The sequence below is a fragment of the Chaetura pelagica genome, unplaced genomic scaffold, assembly GCF_000747805.2.
Source record: "Chaetura pelagica isolate M959 unplaced genomic scaffold, ChaPel_1.0 scaffold309, whole genome shotgun sequence".
NCBI classification, from domain to species: domain Eukaryota; kingdom Metazoa; phylum Chordata; class Aves; order Apodiformes; family Apodidae; genus Chaetura; species Chaetura pelagica.
Window position 1 is genome coordinate 217,425 of NW_009954547.1, and position 17,661 is coordinate 235,085.

The 17,661-nt window shown below is 52.6% G+C and overlaps 1 protein-coding gene across 1 annotated transcript in view; it reads left to right on the plus strand.

The window, feature by feature from the left end:
* Positions 1 to 192: 192 nt before the first annotated feature.
* LOC104395367 overlaps positions 193 to 17,661 on the plus strand; it is a 189,152-nt gene continuing 171,683 nt past the window's right edge. The window contains exon 1 of the mRNA XM_010005056.1: positions 193 to 311. Coding sequence (XP_010003358.1) covers positions 193 to 311 — 119 coding nt within the window. The remainder of the gene's footprint in view (positions 312 to 17,661) is intronic.

Genomic DNA, 17,661 nt, shown 5'->3' on the forward strand with positions numbered 1-17,661 from the left:
CTGGGGGGGCTCTGGGAGGCAGGGGGGCGCCCTCCCCTCCCCTCCCCACCGGCGGGACTGCCCGCGGAGCGCCCTGTGCACCGTCCAACAGGTCATTCCTGGCTCAGCTCCTCCTGCCCGGTGCTGTGTCCCTGTCCCTGGCTCCGGCGCTCCCTTCCCGGGCTGGCGGGGGTAGCATGTGCGGCGGGGGCCATGGCTGCCTTCGGGAAGCTGACCGAGTACTTCAGCCTCAGGAAGTCCAGGACGGAGCTGCGCTCCAGGCAGCGGAGCCGGCGGAGCGGGAGCTGCTGCTGTAGTGTCACTGAGTGCAGGTATGGGGTGGCAGTGGCCTGTCTGTCCTCGTGCCTCCGTTGTGTGCCTGGGAGGCTGCCAGGTGGGAGGTGCAGTTCGTGGTGTTCTGCTTTCTCTTCCCTCTCCTGAGCATGCCAGGAGCTCTGGAGGCATCACCTGGGTCTTGTCTGGGGCTCCCAAGCAGCTCGTTGCTGCAGGATGTCTCTGGCAGGCTCTGTTCCCTGGCATCCATCTCCCTGCCCAGGGCACGTCCCAGAGCTGCCACAGTCCCTCTCAGGTGGCTGCCTGCACGTGTACCTGCTGTCTGTGCTGTGCTGCCTCCATGTTACTGTGGAGAGGTTATTGTGCCTCAACTGCCCTTCCCTCCCTCTGCTCCTCATGCTGTAACTTCCCTGGCTGCACAGGAAGCCAGAGGTGGCTTCCCAGGTGGAGCTGACAGCACCTGGGAGCATGGGGCTGGTGGAGCCTCCTGGCATGAAGCGGCCAGGGAGGATGAGGGGGGTCTCTCACTGTGCTTGGGTGCAATGGTGAGGGGGCTCCTGTTGGCCAACAGGTTCACCCTTGGCTCCTTGGGGTGTGGATTGCCAAGGGGATCGTGCTGGGGAGTGGTGGCACTGGGCTGACTGGATGCTCTCTGGGATCACTGGAGTGCTTGGGGGCACAGCAGGGGCAGCAAGGGCAAGCCCAGCACTGGGGTGTGGGGGCTGCCTTATTTTGCAAGGTAAACACAGTTAATGCTATTAAGAAAATTCCTCTGTGCCTCGGTGGCTTGTCTCTCCTTGGAGTATTACAAGCAGCTTGTAGGATGTGACGAGCTCTTGATGCTGCTCTGGGCTTTTTCCCCTCTCTGAGGGCTGGTGGTGAGGCAGAGGGTGACCAGCCCGAGCAGTGGATGTCCCCACATCCTCCCGCTGACCTGCACGTGGTGCCTCCCCACTTCTGGAGGGGTCCTGACCTCTCTGTGGAGCAAGGGAGGAGGTGCTTCTGGGGCTCTTCACTCTCTCAATCCCCCATATACAGGATGCTTCTTCAGTCCTGAACCTTGTGTTTTTGGGGGAAATTGGGTGGTTTCCTGTCCAAAGGGTGATATCATGGTGCCTTCCTAACTCCAGGGCATGAGCCACAAAAGTGGCCTTGCTGGGGTGTAGTTCATGTATGAAATTTTCCAGGGGGATACTGGGCATGTTTGAGAGCTCCTCTTGCATGGAGTGTGGCTTCACCACACATCAGTCACGGCCCCTGGGGCTGCTGCCTGTTGAAGCTCTGCTCTGTGTGGGGCTGGTGGATGTGGTTCCCCCAAGCAGGAGTTTCTCCCTGTGCCCCAAAGGTCCGGTGAGGCTGAGCTCTAGATGATGGGAGCTGTTCTCTCCCTGTCCCTTCACTTGTGTTGCCCCTTGTGCCATGAAGCTGCTCCCCTGGACCGGGTCTGAGCACGTAGGGTGCTCCTGGTGCCCCCAACTTCCCCATCAGGGGGGCTCAAGTGCACCTGCAGATACTGAGCCCGTTTTCTTGATTGCACACGGTTGATTATGGAAGTAAAAATAAGTGTTGACTGAAGCATGAGACGCTTTTGAAATCAGTGTCACTTTTCACCTGAGCTGCTTGAGATTTTGTCTGTTTTTATCCCTCCATGTCTGTACACTGAGATATTCCAGCTGAGACCCCTGACCCAAGCTGAACTGGCTCCTGGCAGCCAGAAAGCTGAACGCTTCGTGGCTGGGAGCTGAAAGCAAAAAAACAAAAGGCATCTGCTGCCCTGTCTGACCCTGTCCTTTCTCTAGACAGTGCCTTTTCTAGCTCTGCTGATCAGCTTTCTGGGTTTACTTCATTTCTTCATGCTAATGAGGGTAAATGAAATGAGGAAATAAGATGCTCAGACCCCATGTTTCCATGTGTGTGTAAGTAGTGGAGATGCTGCACCCCAGGCTGAGCAGTGTGATGTCTAATGGACCCTCCTGGAGCCCTGCCCAGGCCCTCGTGTGCCTCAGGGCAGCTGGGTCCTGCTGCACTTGCCAAAGACACGTAGTCCCCTGGGACCAGAACAAGCAAACACAGGGAGCTCTGCTGTGGGGGATGCACTAACTGGAGTGATTAAAGTCTAAATATAGTGGTCCCACACATCCTCATAGGATCTATCAGATATTAGCAGGTGTGTAGTTATGGTCTGAAGTGATGTGCCTGCATTTTTAAGCTACGCCTCCAGATACAGCAGAGCCTCTGAGGTGGGTTGAGTAAATCTGCTGGATTTGGGAATTTGTGGGCTCAAAGTTGTGCACAGGAGAGGGGCCTAGTGATAGCATCATCTCTCCCCATCTTCTGGTGCCATTGGCCAAACACGATGGTTGCAGGAGCTCTTCAGCCTCTAATGTGCCCCGAGCTCTGTCCTCGTTCACACCTTCCTGTCCTCTCAGCTGCAGGCTTTTCCACCCTGAGCCTTGCCAGCTGTGCTCAGCAGGAGGATGGATGCTCTGCTGCGGGGCTGGAGTACAGCTGCTCCAGGTTATGAAATCAGTTGGATCTCCAGGGGTCGAGAGGCTCCAGGCATGACAAGCTGGGGATCAGTGTCCCTGTTGTGCAGCTTCTGCTGGTGGCAGCGCCTGAGCACAAACACACCAGCCGGAGCCAAGCTCAGGAAAGCCTGTAAGTGATTTCTTTGCAGTAACTTTTTTCAGTCTAGTAGAAAGGTTGATGGATGAGCCAAATGTTCACCTTGACTGGTGCTGCAGCTGTACTGCTTCGTGCAGGATGAACACCCAGATCATGGCAGGGGTGGATGACTCTGCAGCTCAGAGGCTGCAGCGCTGGGTGCAAGTGCCTGCGGGGAGAGACTGGGAGTGCTTGCTGAGGCTTGAGGGGTTTGTCCTCTCTTTTATCTTATGGTACCAGCCTTCAGTAGCTCATGCCCAGCTCTCTGCATGTTGGCAGGATGGGTGGAGAGAATCTGCTTCTGGCACAGAGGGGTAATGAAAGGAAAAGACAGGTTATGCAAAATGGATCATCTATTAGTGAGCTATTTTAGAACCAAAAGGGCTGGACAGCTGATTGTGTGTTCCTGCAGCTTTTGGAATTGGATCAGAAAATCAAAGGGCTGAGAAAATGGCCTTGCTCTGCTGTGAGTGTGCTGGGTGAAGCTGCAGGGTGGAATGAGGTTTTTGGAAGCAGGTTGGCACGTTCCTAGGTGGCTGGTTTCAGCCAAGGCTGCAGAGCAGTGAGTTGCCTGGCAAAATCCTGGGCTGAGGTCCTGGGTGCTTGCAGCTGTCATGGGAGGGTGAGGGTCTGGTGTCATCTGACAGAGTTAACAGTTTTTGGTGAATTTCTTAAGGAGACTCCTAGTGTTGGTCTCAACCTGAATGCAGTGTGGGCAAGGAGAACATCAGTCCTTTTGTGAGAGCTGTGACCTGCAGCAATAACAAAGGGCACTTCATTAAAAATCCCAGATACTGTCCAGGGGCATTTTTTTCTCTAGGCAGGAATTTGGAGGCAATTTCATTTAGAGGCTTTGTCTCTTGACCCAGTAGTGTTTTGGGATAGATCTGCTCACTGGGCTTCAGGAGGTTGATGCATGTTCTCTCTTTGATAGCTGTCACCTCTCCCCTTCTCCGTGGTTCCCAGAGTCCCGTTCGGACCCCACAGAGGAGCTTTAATGTGCTTGTCTGGAGATCACTGCCTGGTTGTGGGAACTGAGATCTTCAGAATGGGGGAAGGAGAAGGAGAGATTTGTGCCTGGTCTTGGATCAGTCTCCTAGGGGAGACTTTCAGTCTTGGAGGCAGCAGAACTGAAGACCCATAAAATTCTGGGGGTAAAGAGCCTACATCCTCAGTGGGCTCCAGGAGAGGAGCTTTTCCCTGGCTTGGGGGATGCAGTGGAGTGACCTGTGGTGAAACCCAGGGAACCTGAGCTTGGGAATCGAGGATGAGAAGTGTTTGGCTTTTGCTGAACTGGGGAGCAGGCAGGCAGGGTGTTTGATTTAGAGTCTCAGTGCCTTTTTTCTCAATACCTGAATTGATGTTGGAAGTTGATGTTAGTTAGCAATGAATTAAATTATGTCCAAATTAAATTACATAGCAATTCCAACTTGCCTGGCCTGTTTTCCCCATGTCATTAGGTAATCTTCAGGGATGGTGCTCCAGGTGATGCTCCACCTCTGTAGTTGCAGGGGGAGCAGAGCTGGGTCCAGGTGTCCCTGCTGCTGTGGCAGTCAGAGGCTGTCCCAGGCCTTGTGGGAAGATCTACCCAGGAGCTGCTCTTTGCAATGGGGCCCTGTGACCTCCCTTCCTTTGGAGGTGTTTTCCACACTGGTATCCTGACCCACGTGCTGTGTATTTTGGGCTTTGAGGTGGTTAAGCAGGGTGGGCAATGTTTTGTTGTGTTGTTTTTTTTTTTTGCAGGATTGTGCTTAGTTATTTTTTGGCTGTTTAAAAATATCTCTTCAGCTCTGGCAGCACGTCTGTGCTCAAGCACACGGTCGTGATGGGGAAGAGGAGGAACTGGCAAGTTTTGGGGCTGGAAAACTGCACTGAAGGAACAGATCCTGTGTTAGCTGCACAGAGAATGAGACAGACTGAAAGGGCTGTATCTTTCACCTCAGTTGTACAGCAGAGCCTTGCAGGGGTCCCCGTCACCGCAGTCTCACTGCATCGAGTGTCCTCCTGGGGTACTTCAGTGGCACTGAGTTGCCTGAAATCACATGGGACATGGTGCTGGGGACGTAGCCCACTCCTTCCAGTCCCAATACGGGGGTTTAGTTGATGCTGGCTGTTCTAAACACGTGTAGGAGCTGAGAGCAGGCAGGATGTGGCAAGAAGCCCCGCGGATGCGCGGAGCGGAGGGGCAGTGCCCGGAGCTCCGGGGGAGCCTCCATCCATCTGCCAGCCTTGGCAGTGCTTGGGGGTGTCACCTGCCACCTGCAGCATTTAGTCTTGCATATGTGCAGGGACCATTTTTCCCAGGTTCTGTGTCCTGCAGCTTGAGCTGAGTCAGAGGCTTTTAACACGGGTTTTGAAACCCACCCGTGAAGGGGCAGCTCTGAGGGGCACCCAGGAGCTCTCGTGTGGCTGAAACCTGGACTGGCTTTTCCCACTTTGTTTTTGGCATGTTTTGATCAGAGCCTTTCTGCTTCCAAATGACATATCCATATGGAAAGATACCTGCATTTTAAGAGGGAAAACAAGGAATTTGGAAGTCTTTGCACATAAGTGAGATGTTTCCACATGAAATTACCCAAGAAGGTGTTTGTGGCACTTGTGTTTGAAACTTCCTTGCCTGCTGAGAGGCCAGTGTCTCTGCTGCAACAGGTCGTTGTAACCTATTAGAAAAATATGAAAAGATTGGTGTCCATTGTACATGGAGGTGTGCTGGTGCCAGGCTGAGCTGGAAATAGAGTCCTAAATCCAGTGCAAGTGACTCAGACCATGGCCTGTTCTGCAGAGGTGCCGAGTGCCCATGAATTAATCCTGTTAACTGCAGCAGGCAGCAGACATGCAGCATCTTTGCAGCTTAGCTGGGGTTGTTCAGTGGCCGTGCAAGAATGTGAGAAAAAGCTTCAGGAGCTGGAGCTGAAAACCTTCAGTCTCATGTCAGCTGGAGAGATGCTGGGTCAGGGAGGTGGGTGGGGGGTCACAGGGTGGGTGCCCACCCAAGTGTAGCCGTGGTGCTTCTGGGGGAGGCTGGTTTGCAACTGGGAGTGCTGCCCCTGGCTGAGCATCACTGGGTGGTGGTGGCTGCTGGGGTGCCCGGTGCCTTTCAGCTCCTGCCCCTTCACGCTCTGCACTTGGTGAGGTGCAGGACTGAGCCTTTCCCCCCTCTCCCCGTGTCAGCTTTTCCCTGGGCTGTGCGAGCGCATCCCTGGTGTCTCACCAAGATGACAGGCTGTCAGATGTAAACAGCTCTGTTTTGTGAGCAGAATGGTGGTGCCACCAGAGGAAATGACATTTAGCTTTTGTTGCTTGATCCAGCTGCCTGGGCTTTGCATACTAAACCTGAAGAGGCTTTTTAGCTTTCCTCTTCCCCATTGTTTGCATCGCTGTGGCTGTGATCGGGAAGGGGCCTGGGGAGCAGCATGGAGAAGAAATCTCCCCATCAAACCTGTTCTTGCAAGGGTCCTCTCCACTAGAACCTGATGCATCCTGATTCTCCAAGCAGGTTTTTATGTGCCTGGGGACACACCTGGGTGTGTTTCCAGTTCCAGAACCTAGTGACCTGGCCTGGGTGCAGTGCACCTGGTCAGTGGGCTGCTGGTCTCTCTAACACTGTGATCACCAGCATGTTTGCTGGGGGAAGCAATGTGGACAGCCAGGTGGGCCTTGCTTCCCTGGTCTGCTCTGCCTCTTGATGCTCTGCCAAAACCTCCTCTCATGGTTGTAAGTAGAGGCACATTTAACATCTCTCCCATGAAAGTGCTTATGCATGTGGGCCCAGGAGCTGGCTGGAAAAATCAAACTTTCTGGATGTGACAGGCTGGTAAAGCACATCTGGGCTCTCAGTGTCATCTTTTTGGGTTTTGGGGCCATGTTGTATCTAAAACCAAGTGATGTGGTTTGTGTCTGGTGTTCTTGGCTTCTGGCCTCCTTCTAAAGCTAATCTTTGGGACAGGAGGTGAGGGTGGGGGCTGACTATTTTCTGCACAAGCTGGAGCTAATATTTTCCTGGATTAGGCAGCAAAAAAATTTGACAATTATCCTTAATTTTGGATCGGGTAACGAGAGGAGGGGGAAGTTCACAGGGTGGGTGCCCACCCAAGTGTAGCCGTGGTGCTTCTGGGGGAGGCTGGTTTGCAACTGGGAGTGCTGCCCCTGGCTGAGCATCACTGGGTGGTGGTGGCTGCTGGGGTGCCCGGTGCCTTTCAGCTCCTGCCCCTTCACGCTCTGCACTTGGTGAGGTGCAGGACTGAGCCTTTCCCCCCTCTCCCCGTGTCAGCTTTTCCCTGGGCTGTGCGAGCGCATCCCTGGTGTCTCACCAAGATGACAGGCTGTCAGATGTAAACAGCTCTGTTTTGTGAGCAGAATGGTGGTGCCACCAGAGGAAATGACATTTAGCTTTTGTTGCTTGATCCAGCTGCCTGGGCTTTGCATACTAAACCTGAAGAGGCTTTTTAGCTTTCCTCTTCCCCATTGTTTGCATCGCTGTGGCTGTGATCGGGAAGGGGCCTGGGGAGCAGCATGGAGAAGAAATCTCCCCATCAAACCTGTTCTTGCAAGGGTCCTCTCCACTAGAACCTGATGCATCCTGATTCTCCAAGCAGGTTTTTATGTGCCTGGGGACACACCTGGGTGTGTTTCCAGTTCCAGAACCTAGTGACCTGGCCTGGGTGCAGTGCACCTGGTCAGTGGGCTGCTGGTCTCTCTAACACTGTGATCACCAGCATGTTTGCTGGGGGAAGCAATGTGGACAGCCAGGTGGGCCTTGCTTCCCTGGTCTGCTCTGCCTCTTGATGCTCTGCCAAAACCTCCTCTCATGGTTGTAAGTAGAGGCACATTTAACATCTCTCCCATGAAAGTGCTTATGCATGTGGGCCCAGGAGCTGGCTGGAAAAATCAAACTTTCTGGATGTGACAGGCTGGTAAAGCACATCTGGGCTCTCAGTGTCATCTTTTTGGGTTTTGGGGCCATGTTGTATCTAAAACCAAGTGATGTGGTTTGTGTCTGGTGTTCTTGGCTTCTGGCCTCCTTCTAAAGCTAATCTTTGGGACAGGAGGTGAGGGTGGGGGCTGACTATTTTCTGCACAAGCTGGAGCTAATATTTTCCTGGATTAGGCAGCAAAAAAATTTGACAATTATCCTTAATTTTGGATCGGGTAACGAGAGGAGGGGGAAGTTACTCTGGTATGAAGAGTAATTACACATGTAGCATGAGTACAGAGAAGTTCTCCTTCAGCAGAAACCTCAGCCTGTGAGTCGTAGTTGCTAGAAAGACTGTTTGATTCCTAATTCACCCACTGTTTTGGCACTGAGTCACAGCTGGGTGGGTGTGCAGGTAGGAAACAGAAGCACCAGCAATACACACCGGGACTTGTGCACGGGGAAGGGGAAGGAAGTGATTTCAGACAGCGGATGTGAATTTTAACAGCTTCTAATTAAAGTGGTGGCTGGCAAGGGGAAGATTTCTGAATGGAGGTTGTCCCTGTTTGCCCTTCTCTGCCTGCTCCTGCCTGCACAGGGCAGCTGCCACCTGCAAGGTGTGTGGCACAGGGGGGTTTTCTTGCTCCACCCATGGAGCAAATGCTGCTCTCAAGCTGGGAGGGGGTGTGAGGAGGGCCTGGCTGGGCACAAGGGCAGCTGTGGAGGCACTGGCTGCCCTGCTAACAGTCATCAGGATATCCAGCTGCCTTGGCATCACCTTTGGAGGTGAAGGGAAGGGTCTCTGTGCCCTTGAGTGCCTTGAGATGTTGAGCTGAATGGGGACACTGTGCCTTTGTGGTGTCAGAATCCATGAGTGGGGACAATGGGCAGAGGCCCTGGGAGCAGGGAGGAGGTGTCGTTGTGATTTGGAGGGTTCTGAGCACAGAGTGTCATCCATCCATCCCCCTGCTGGTGTGTCCACCCTGGTGTGGGAGTCCTGCAAACAGCCACCTATCCTTGGGTGCTGAGATACCCCCTAAAAGTGACCAGCCCTGACCTGGCCACCAGGTGAGTGGGAGAAATTCAAGACAGAGCAGTGAGGTGCCCAGCCTGGCACCCTCCTGGGGGAAGTTTGAGGTGTGGTTGTCTGCCCCAAACCCTTTTCTGGGTGAACAGGCACCCCAAGAGGCTCCTGAGAGAGCATCCAGCTGATGTTCTCCTCTGCAGGAGGTGGTCTGAGATGAGGCTGAGCTGGAAAGGAAGTTGTGGGGGGTTGGGTTGACAAAGGATATTTTTCTGGACCCAGAAGGAAACAGTTCAAAAAGGGATAGAAAAAAGGACACTTCTGTTTAGAATATTTCAAAGGGGAAGACCAGAATACTATCTTTAATAATTAATTTATTTTTGCTTCCCAAATTCCATGTTTTCTCCTGGAGGAATAGTTGATAATTATACAAATGTATGCAAAATATTTTTAGTTTGCATTTATTGATGTGAAAGTGTGCAGGTGGGAATAAGCAGCTCCTTCTGGTTAGGAGGCTATGGCAGCCACTTGGGATGGGGGGAGCAGAATGGAGCCTTGGCCCCTGCCCAAGGCAGACCCTTGGGTGTGGGCACCACTGCCTGGATCACCCATGGGTGTTTGCTGCTCGGAAGCCACCAGAGCTGGTGGTCTTGCCCATGGGCTTCTGTGGTCCTGCATGTGACAGGTCAGCTTTGCCAGTGTCAGCCTTGAGTGCTGTAAAATTTGGTCAAGCAACAGAAATGACAGGATTTACAGCAACCTGAGCAGCTTTGAGAGATGTCTCGAGTGTCTTTATGCTTTCTGTGCTGGAACACCAAGAGTTCATGCCTCCCCAGTGTTTGTCAGGAGCAGCAGGGTCCTTTCCAAGATGATCTCAGCAGCTTTTTGTCTCCTCCGTCGTGTGACTCGGATTTTGAAGCACCAGCCCCGTGTCATGAGACTGGGAGAAGGATCAGGAGTTTGGCCATGCAGCTGGTGGGCATCCCTGGGGGGAGGGGCTGGGGGGCAGCATAAGGGCTCCAGTCTGGCCTTGGGGGTTCTGTGCTGGTGCAGGGTGGGTCCTGGAAGTGGCTGCTGTGCTGGGCATCATGTTGGACCCCCTTTGCATCCTCCCTGAAAGGTGCTGGCAGATGTAAAGGAGGCAGTTAGATATTTATCTTGCCAGCTAGCCAGCCTTTTTGAATTTGAGCCAGGAAGCTTGTCTTCCGTGTTACTTGTGCTTCATTAGCTTTTGTCTCTGAAATTTTTCGAGGGCAAACAGGAGATGAGTAATTGCTGCAAAAGAAAAGTGGGAGCCATGGCATGATGTCTGTGGTTTGGTGTCTTGTGAACCTGGAAAGTGGGAGGTTTTTGTTCTGTCCCAGCCCCTGGTAGGTCACATAACCCCTTCTCATCTCTGCTTTTTCTCACCTTTAAACATCAGTAGATGATTAATAATGGAGTGGCACTGCAAGCTCTGCCATCTAAAGCAAGGAGCTGCATTGCTCTTCTTTGGGCCAGTTTGTCTTCTGACTTGATGTGCCCGTTGCTGTGTCCCAAACACACTTTGCTGTCCCTTGTCTGCCTCAGGGCTGGCCACGTTTCTGAGTCATTGGTGTGCCCCTGGGGTTTGCATCCTGCTTGTGAGCTGTTTCAGTGTGCAAGATCTTTAGGTGAGCTGCCTAAATCATCCAAAATACCCTTCTTAATGAGAAGGGGAGCACAACCTTGGCCTTCTTTATTTCGCAGAGTGGCCCACGAGCCTTTTATATTCCCTGTGGAGCATCCCAGATGCCTTCAGACATCCTCTCTGCTTCACAGGTGGCTGGATGGCAGAGCCTGGCAGGGGCATGGAGACCTGGGGCACTCCCAGCACCCAGTCCCTGGGGATGCAGGTCACACTCTGGAGCTGGGGGACACACGCGCCTGCTCCGCCCTCGTGCTGGGACTTGTGTCGACGCCTTCGTCTGCCTCCTTTCCTCATATATCAGGGAGCAGCATAAATGCTCCATAAGTGTTTCTGCTTCTTTCCCTGGCTCTGGGGACTTTCTGTCTTTGGATTTTGTTTTTTCTGAGGAGGTGCAGCTCCAGCGGGTCTGGGCATCTCTGCCATCTCACCCCTCCCAGTGCCAGCTTTACCTTGTTACTGGTGTGTGGGTCATGGTACCAGCTGAACAGGAGGGTGCCTGGGGCTCATTTCTCCTGCAGGATGTGAAGGGGATGTCTTTTGGGAACAGAAGGGACAGAGCTTGTTTGTGCAGTGGGGTCTGCTTGGGGCAGAGTTATCACCAGCAAGGGTCCCAGTGGGACCAGCAGACACAGCAGCCTTGGGGGGCCCGGGAATTTGGTTTGCTGCCTGCAGTAGAGCTGGGAAAAAGAGTCCTTTGAAGGAAGAAACCAACATAGTTTGATTAAACAAACAGCAGTCTGTGCCCCCAAAGTATTTCCTCTTCCCTTTTTAACAATTACATTTCAGTAAATGTTGAAATGGCAGCTGTAAAACACAACCATGGTGCTCGGGCTCAGAACTGCTGATGTGAACTGTTTGAATTGGCTTTATATATATATATATATATATATATATATTTAACCTCGTTTCCCTGAGTGGGTGAGGCTGTCTGGGGCTGGCTTTGCCCGCTGCCTGGCTGGGCCACCAGAGTGCTCAGGGCTCAGCAGGCAGCTGCTGCCCAAAAGGGCCTTTTGGCTTTTTCCTGGGAAATTTGGTAACTGGCCCCACAGGGTGGGGGCAGGAAGAGGGGCTGGGTCCTGGGGCACAGCTGGACTTGGAGGGGCAAGGGGGGCTGAATGCTCCTCTTCCATGTGGTTCTTTGGAATGTTTTGCTGAGGCTTGCCCTGTGTTTCCTGGGCTGTGTGCCCTGCTCTCCTGCACCTCCCAGCAGCCACCAGAGCTCCTGCCTCTGCTCCCTATTGAAACAGAGGAGCAGTTACCCCTGTGATGCTGGGAAGGGTTTTGTTCAGGCTGCAGCCCCTGCTGGAGAGAGTCTCTTGAAGCTGGAGGGATGGCAAAGAGGAAGCTTTTTCAAACCAGCTGGTGGAAATCATGGTATTTACCAGCTCAGGGCTGAGCTTGGGAATAAAGTATTTTTATAGCTTCATATTTGGTTTTTGTTGTGTTGTTTTTTTTTACTTTCCCCCTTTTCTGAACTTGCAAGCTGAATGCTGTTTTGGTTTTTGTTTACCTTTGAAACTGTTTCACAGCCATATAAAAGATGCTGTCTTTTCAGCTATCATCCTCTGTTCTTTGAGCCCCTGTTGCCTTTTAACAGCATGAAGATGGCTTTGTGGAGGCTTGGCTTGAACTGGGAAGAGAGAATTGCGGCTTGGCTGAGCTTCTCCTGCAGCAGGAGCAGCAGACATGCCCTGTCCAGGCAGCTGAGGGGTTGGTGCTGCCTCCTCTGTAATCCCAGATGGTTAAAAGAAGTAACCAAGCATGGTTGGGTGCTCCCCAGTGCAGGGGGGAATGGAGGACTGGGATGAGGCAATGGAACTGGAGAAGGGTCTTAAAAGGAGGAGCTGGGGGTGTCCAGCCTGGAGACAAGGAGGTGAGGGGAGACCAGCTGGCTCTGCAGCTGCCTGGGAGGAGGTTGGAGCCAGGGGGGTTGGGCTCTGTTACTACACAAGAGGAAATGGACCCAAGTTGCACCAGGGGAGGTTTAGATGAGATACTAGAAAAACCTTCTTCACTGAAAGGGTCATTAACCCCTGGCCCAGGCTGCCCGGGGAAGTGGTTGAATCCCAGTCCCTGGAGGGGTTTTAAAGCCCTGCAGATGTGGTACTGAGGGACCTGGGTCAGCACTGGCCTTGGCAGAGTTAGGTTTTGGTTGGCCTTGATGATCTTAAAGGTCTTTTAGAACCATTTAGAAACACATTCTGTGATTTATGTGCTTCAGGGATGTGCCTGGGAGCGGGAGGAGAGGGCAGGAGCACCGTGCAGGTGATGGAGAGGAGCTGTGGGGAGGGCTCTGCTGTCCCTGCAGGGATGCTCAGGCCTCTCTGCTTACCTGGTTCCCTTCCTTGGAGTTGGCTGCTCCTCTCTCCTGCTAAAACGTGGCTCTGTGTGACAAGGAGTTGTGCCTCAGGGAAGCTGCTTGTGATGGGAGAACTGATGCTGGTCTGTGGCTTCTGCACTGGCTCCTAGACAGTTAACTCGGGCGCATGTCCTGGGCAGCCAGAAAGGGTGATTTTCTGTTTGGATGTTTTTTGAATGCGAAGAGAAGATTTCTCAGTGATTTTTGCTTTGTAACTGCTTTGCAATTCACAGGGTCACTGGAAAAATACCAGTGACTCATGGGTTTGCTAGCAGTTGATAAGGTTTCCAGAGCAAGTTATGGTGACTTGAACATGCTCGGATGCCCTGTGAAGGCTGCACTTATTCCTAAGTCTCTGGGCTCTGTTTTTAAGGCCAGCCAGTGCTTCAGCTGGTTGTATTCCTGCCTCTCAGACTCCTTCTCTAGGCTTCCCCACTGCTGCCCCATCCCCTCAAACTTCCCCCCCTGCCCTCCGTGGGGCTCTGCTGCTGCTTTGGACCATTCTGAGACATCCCAGAGGCCTTGTGCTTCTGTCTGGAAATGGCTTCTAAGGCACTTGGATCCTCTTGGCTTTCCATCTCCTGCTGCTTCCCTGTCCTGCAAAGCCCCTTTGCAGGATCCAGCTGCAGGCAGGTGTTTTCTTGACTCTAGCTGTGATCTGGACAGGGATGGAGGAGAGTGTTGCACAAGTTGTTGCTCACCTCTTCCCTGTGGCACACAGCCTCTCCCCCCATGGCAGAGCTTGCCCCTCACTGGGCTGGTGGGAAGATGAACCCTGCACTGTGGAGCTCAGTGCAAATGGGAAACCTCCTCCTGACCTGCTTGCTCCTGGTGTGTCTTTTGAGGCTTGAGCTCTTCGGGGTGCACATTGTGCCTGTCACACCCAGCTGGGTCTCTGCAAGCTGGTTCAGGGGATGGATGTTTGGGTGTTGTTGATTTTTTAATTTTTTAATTTTTTTTTCAGTTTTGCAGCCACTGCTTGTGGTCAGAGGCTGTGGGATTTGTCTGCAGAGGAGCTGCACTCTCCCTTTACCCTGCTGCCTGAGCAGAGCCACATCTTTCTGTTCCCCAGCACCAAAAGAGGGTTGTGGTGGGTAATTGCTCCTCCCAGCTTGTAGCATCTTTCATTTTCTTGAATCCATCTAAAACCTTTGCTGAGTTTTTAAGGTCAGGTTGCTAAGTTACACCTCCTTGGAGGAGCAGGCTGAGCAGTGTGTTGCAGGCAGGAGCAGGCACTGGCTGGAAAGATCTGGGAGCAGTGTCCCTTTGCAATAACAGGGCTCTTCTGGCCCCTGTGCCTCTGTCAGTCCTAGGCTGTTCCTCCCCAATCCTTCACCTTTATAAGCTTCCTTTGCTCAGCAGATTTACTGAAATAATTGACTGAGGGTGTAGGGGAGCCACCAACATTTACCAGTGAAATGCCACGTGGTCCTGTAGGAGAAGAAGCAGCCATTGGCTTCTCCATCTTCTTTTCTTTTTTTTTTTTTTTAATCCTTAATTTCCTTTTGGGGCTGTGAGCTCTTGGGGACACTCGTTCTCCTTGGAGCTTGGGAATGGCCTCACACTGGGGTGTGTGGCTGTCACCAGGCCACAGTGCTGGAGCAGGCAGGCAGGGTTGGGAACAGCTGGTGCCCTGCTCCTCTGCCCCTCTCCCTTTTTAGCCTTGCTCCCTGGCTCAGCCTCCTACTGTCATTCCCATTTTCCAAGAGCAGCCTGGCTCTGAGTAGATGAGGAGGCTGGATTAATCCCAGTGCCTGCTCAGGTTTGTCTGAGAACTGCTGGGACTGGGTGCTGTGGCAGAATGAGGGCTTCCCCTTCTCAGGAATGGGACATCTGGGAATGCCCAAGGACAGGGACCCCCCAAAGGAGGTGCATGGGAGGTTTTTTCATGCATTTCCCTGAGAAATCCTGTAAATCAGTGAGGCTTACTGGGGTTCTTTTGGGATTGTGTGAGTAGTAGGTTTGGGGTTATTTATTGCTCCTGCCTGCCATCTCTGCTGTGTTGCTGGATTTCTGCTGTGGCTGGAATGGTGGAGATTCCTCCATCCTTTCCTTTGGGTAAGGTGGAGCCTCTCTCCTCTCTCTTTCAAAATAAGACTAAAATAAGCCTTCAGGGTTGGACTGGGAAGTGCCCTCTGGAGAACAACTTCTCCCATACCAAAATAAGCAGGAAGGACAGGCTGAGGGCAGGTGTTCAGTTGCAGGAGGGATGCAGGATTCGGCTTCCCATGGTTTCACTTGGATGAGCATTTTCTCTGTCCCTCTCTTCCCTTTATCTCTGCTCAGCTCTTTCCTTCTCTTGCCCTGTGGTGATGGAAAAGCCACCCAGTGCTGGACACAGCACATTTTTTGAGATGTGTTCTGCCCCTTTTCCCCATTTTTTGGACACAGGGGCTAGTTTATTTAGCCACTCTGCTTCCAGTAACAGCCTGGTGGAGCAGCACGTGTGTCCCCAGGTGTCACAAGCCGTGGCTGGGGTGGGGAATGCTGGAGCAGTCAGCTGGGCTTGCACCCTGCCTGGAACAACCAGCTTGAGCCTTGTGGCTGTCCCCAGAGCTGGTCGCAGGGGACCTGGCCCTGGTTTCCTATCTGGCTGTGGACTGGGAGTGATGGAGCTGTCACTGTCACACCTGCCTGGAGTTCTCACATACAGCCAGAATAATTTTTCCACCCTTGTCGCCTCGATGATTTGCTCTTCTTTTTGACCAAAAGGCTGAACAGCAGCTAACCACAGAATGTAACAGTGTTGATTATGGCTTTTCTAATTGAGCTTTACACTTCATCAGGGACCTTTACTAATGGGATGTGGCATCCTTGATAATGCCTGGCTGTGGAGTCTGCCTGGGAAGCACAGGGAGATGCAACGTGACCTCCTGGTGGCATCAAGTCCAAACTGAGAGTTGGTGCTGAGGCCTCCAGAGTTGTGCAAGGGATGGTAGATCCATAGAGCTGGAGTGTGCTTGGGAATTCCAGTTCTGGTTTTACATCCAAACAGATTTCTAGTTGAATTGCTCTTTCTGATTTAAATCGTTGTCTGCAACTGAAAAAAATGCTCCTCTAAACATGTGAGTTCTTCCTTTTTACCCCCGTGTGATTTGTGTGAGTGGCACTGCAGGCACACAGGGATGTTAGCACTTAAAATGCTAATGCTGTTCTGCAGGTGATGGAGTTCTACACGGGTCTGTTTAAAAAGCCCTGAGATTTATATCCAAGAAAAGAGGAACGTGTTGAGCTCCGGCAGAGCCCGGGACTCATTTACGCAGTGCGTTGATGTGTGAAGTTACATCCCTGTTGTCTTGTGCCAGGGAAGTGTGTCACAACGAGAGGTCCATACGTTTTACTGAAATAGAAACAACTCAGGATGCTAATCCTGGCTCTGTATCTCCTGGTGTAGCTTGGTTTCATGTGGGGCTTGGGGTGGGCAGGATGGTGCTGTGCTCCTGCTGCCCTGCCATCCTGCAGGAGCCTGGCACGGAGCTTCACTCTGCCCTGGCGGGAGCTGCTGCCACGTTTGTAAAGGGCTTGAAAAACGATGATAATAAAGGGTGCAGTGACAGGCAGTGCTGAGGGTCAGGAGCTTTTGCATGATAGACTCTTCCTGCACGACCTTGAGGACCAGCTGGTGGAAATAGGATGAGATGTAGCGCTGTGACGTGCCGGGAGGCAGAGCGATCGCCGCCCGCGCCCGGAGCTCAGCTCTGCCTGGTGTGCAGGGATGGGGGGAGGATGGAGGTCTGAGCTGGGGAGAAGGGAGGAGAGGAGTGTGGAATGAGAGCTCATTTTGAGAGAGGAAGCTGAAAGAGCTTGCCTTCATCGGACTAGAAAAATGCAGGCTGCAAGGGGCTGTGGTGTTGGGATGATGGAAATTAAACATGGGAGCAAACACCAGAGATGGGGAGTAATTATTTAAGCTAAAGGTTAATATTGGCATAGGAACAAGGGAGCAGAAAGCAGCCAAGAATTGAATGGTGGATGGAAATGTGAAGGTTTCGTACCATTCAGCCTGAGATTTGGGAGCAGCCTTGTGTAAGGAGGGGCCCTTTGCTGGTCCCACTTGGGGTGTGCTGGGGAGCTTGCTCAGGCTGAGCTGTGGGCTCTGAGACAGGGAGTCAGGGACAGGGGGCAGCCTAGGGATGATCCCAGCCTGCAGCCCTTGGCACAGGGTGATTCTGCCATGTCTTCTCCAACCGTGGTGGTGCTGGGCATCCGTCCCTTTTTATCACCTTTCTGGGATCTTTGTGGCATGGCCAGGGCCAGTATCATCCCCATCATTTGAGGGAAGTTGTGGGGTGAAGTAGGAGAAAGGGGGCCTGCTCCCTTGCCCCAACACTTGGCATACTCTGGGTTTCTGGAGGCAAAAGGGGCTGGTGGTCACACTTCTGGTGTGTCTTGGTCACCCCTGCAGCTTTTGAGCCCAATCATCAGGCTTGGTTGAGTTTTGGCCTCACAGAGACCTTGAACTTGTGTTTCTACATGTCATATGACCCCTTCATTACCTCCTCAGTGCCTGCTATGTAAGTCTGCTCACTATAGTCTGGACCTTCCCTGTAGTGCATGTTGCTGGGTCTCTCTGAGTGACCTGGTTTCCACCACGAGAAGCATTCTGCTGCCTCAGGTGATGCTAAGTGCTAAGTGGAGGTTTTGCTCTCTTAAAGGCAATTTGTAACACTTCAGTCTTGAATACTCCGTTCTGTTTATTTTCTGATTTTCTATGAGTTTTGAGGTGGGATGGGTGCTAGAAATGCCTCATGTGCTGTTTT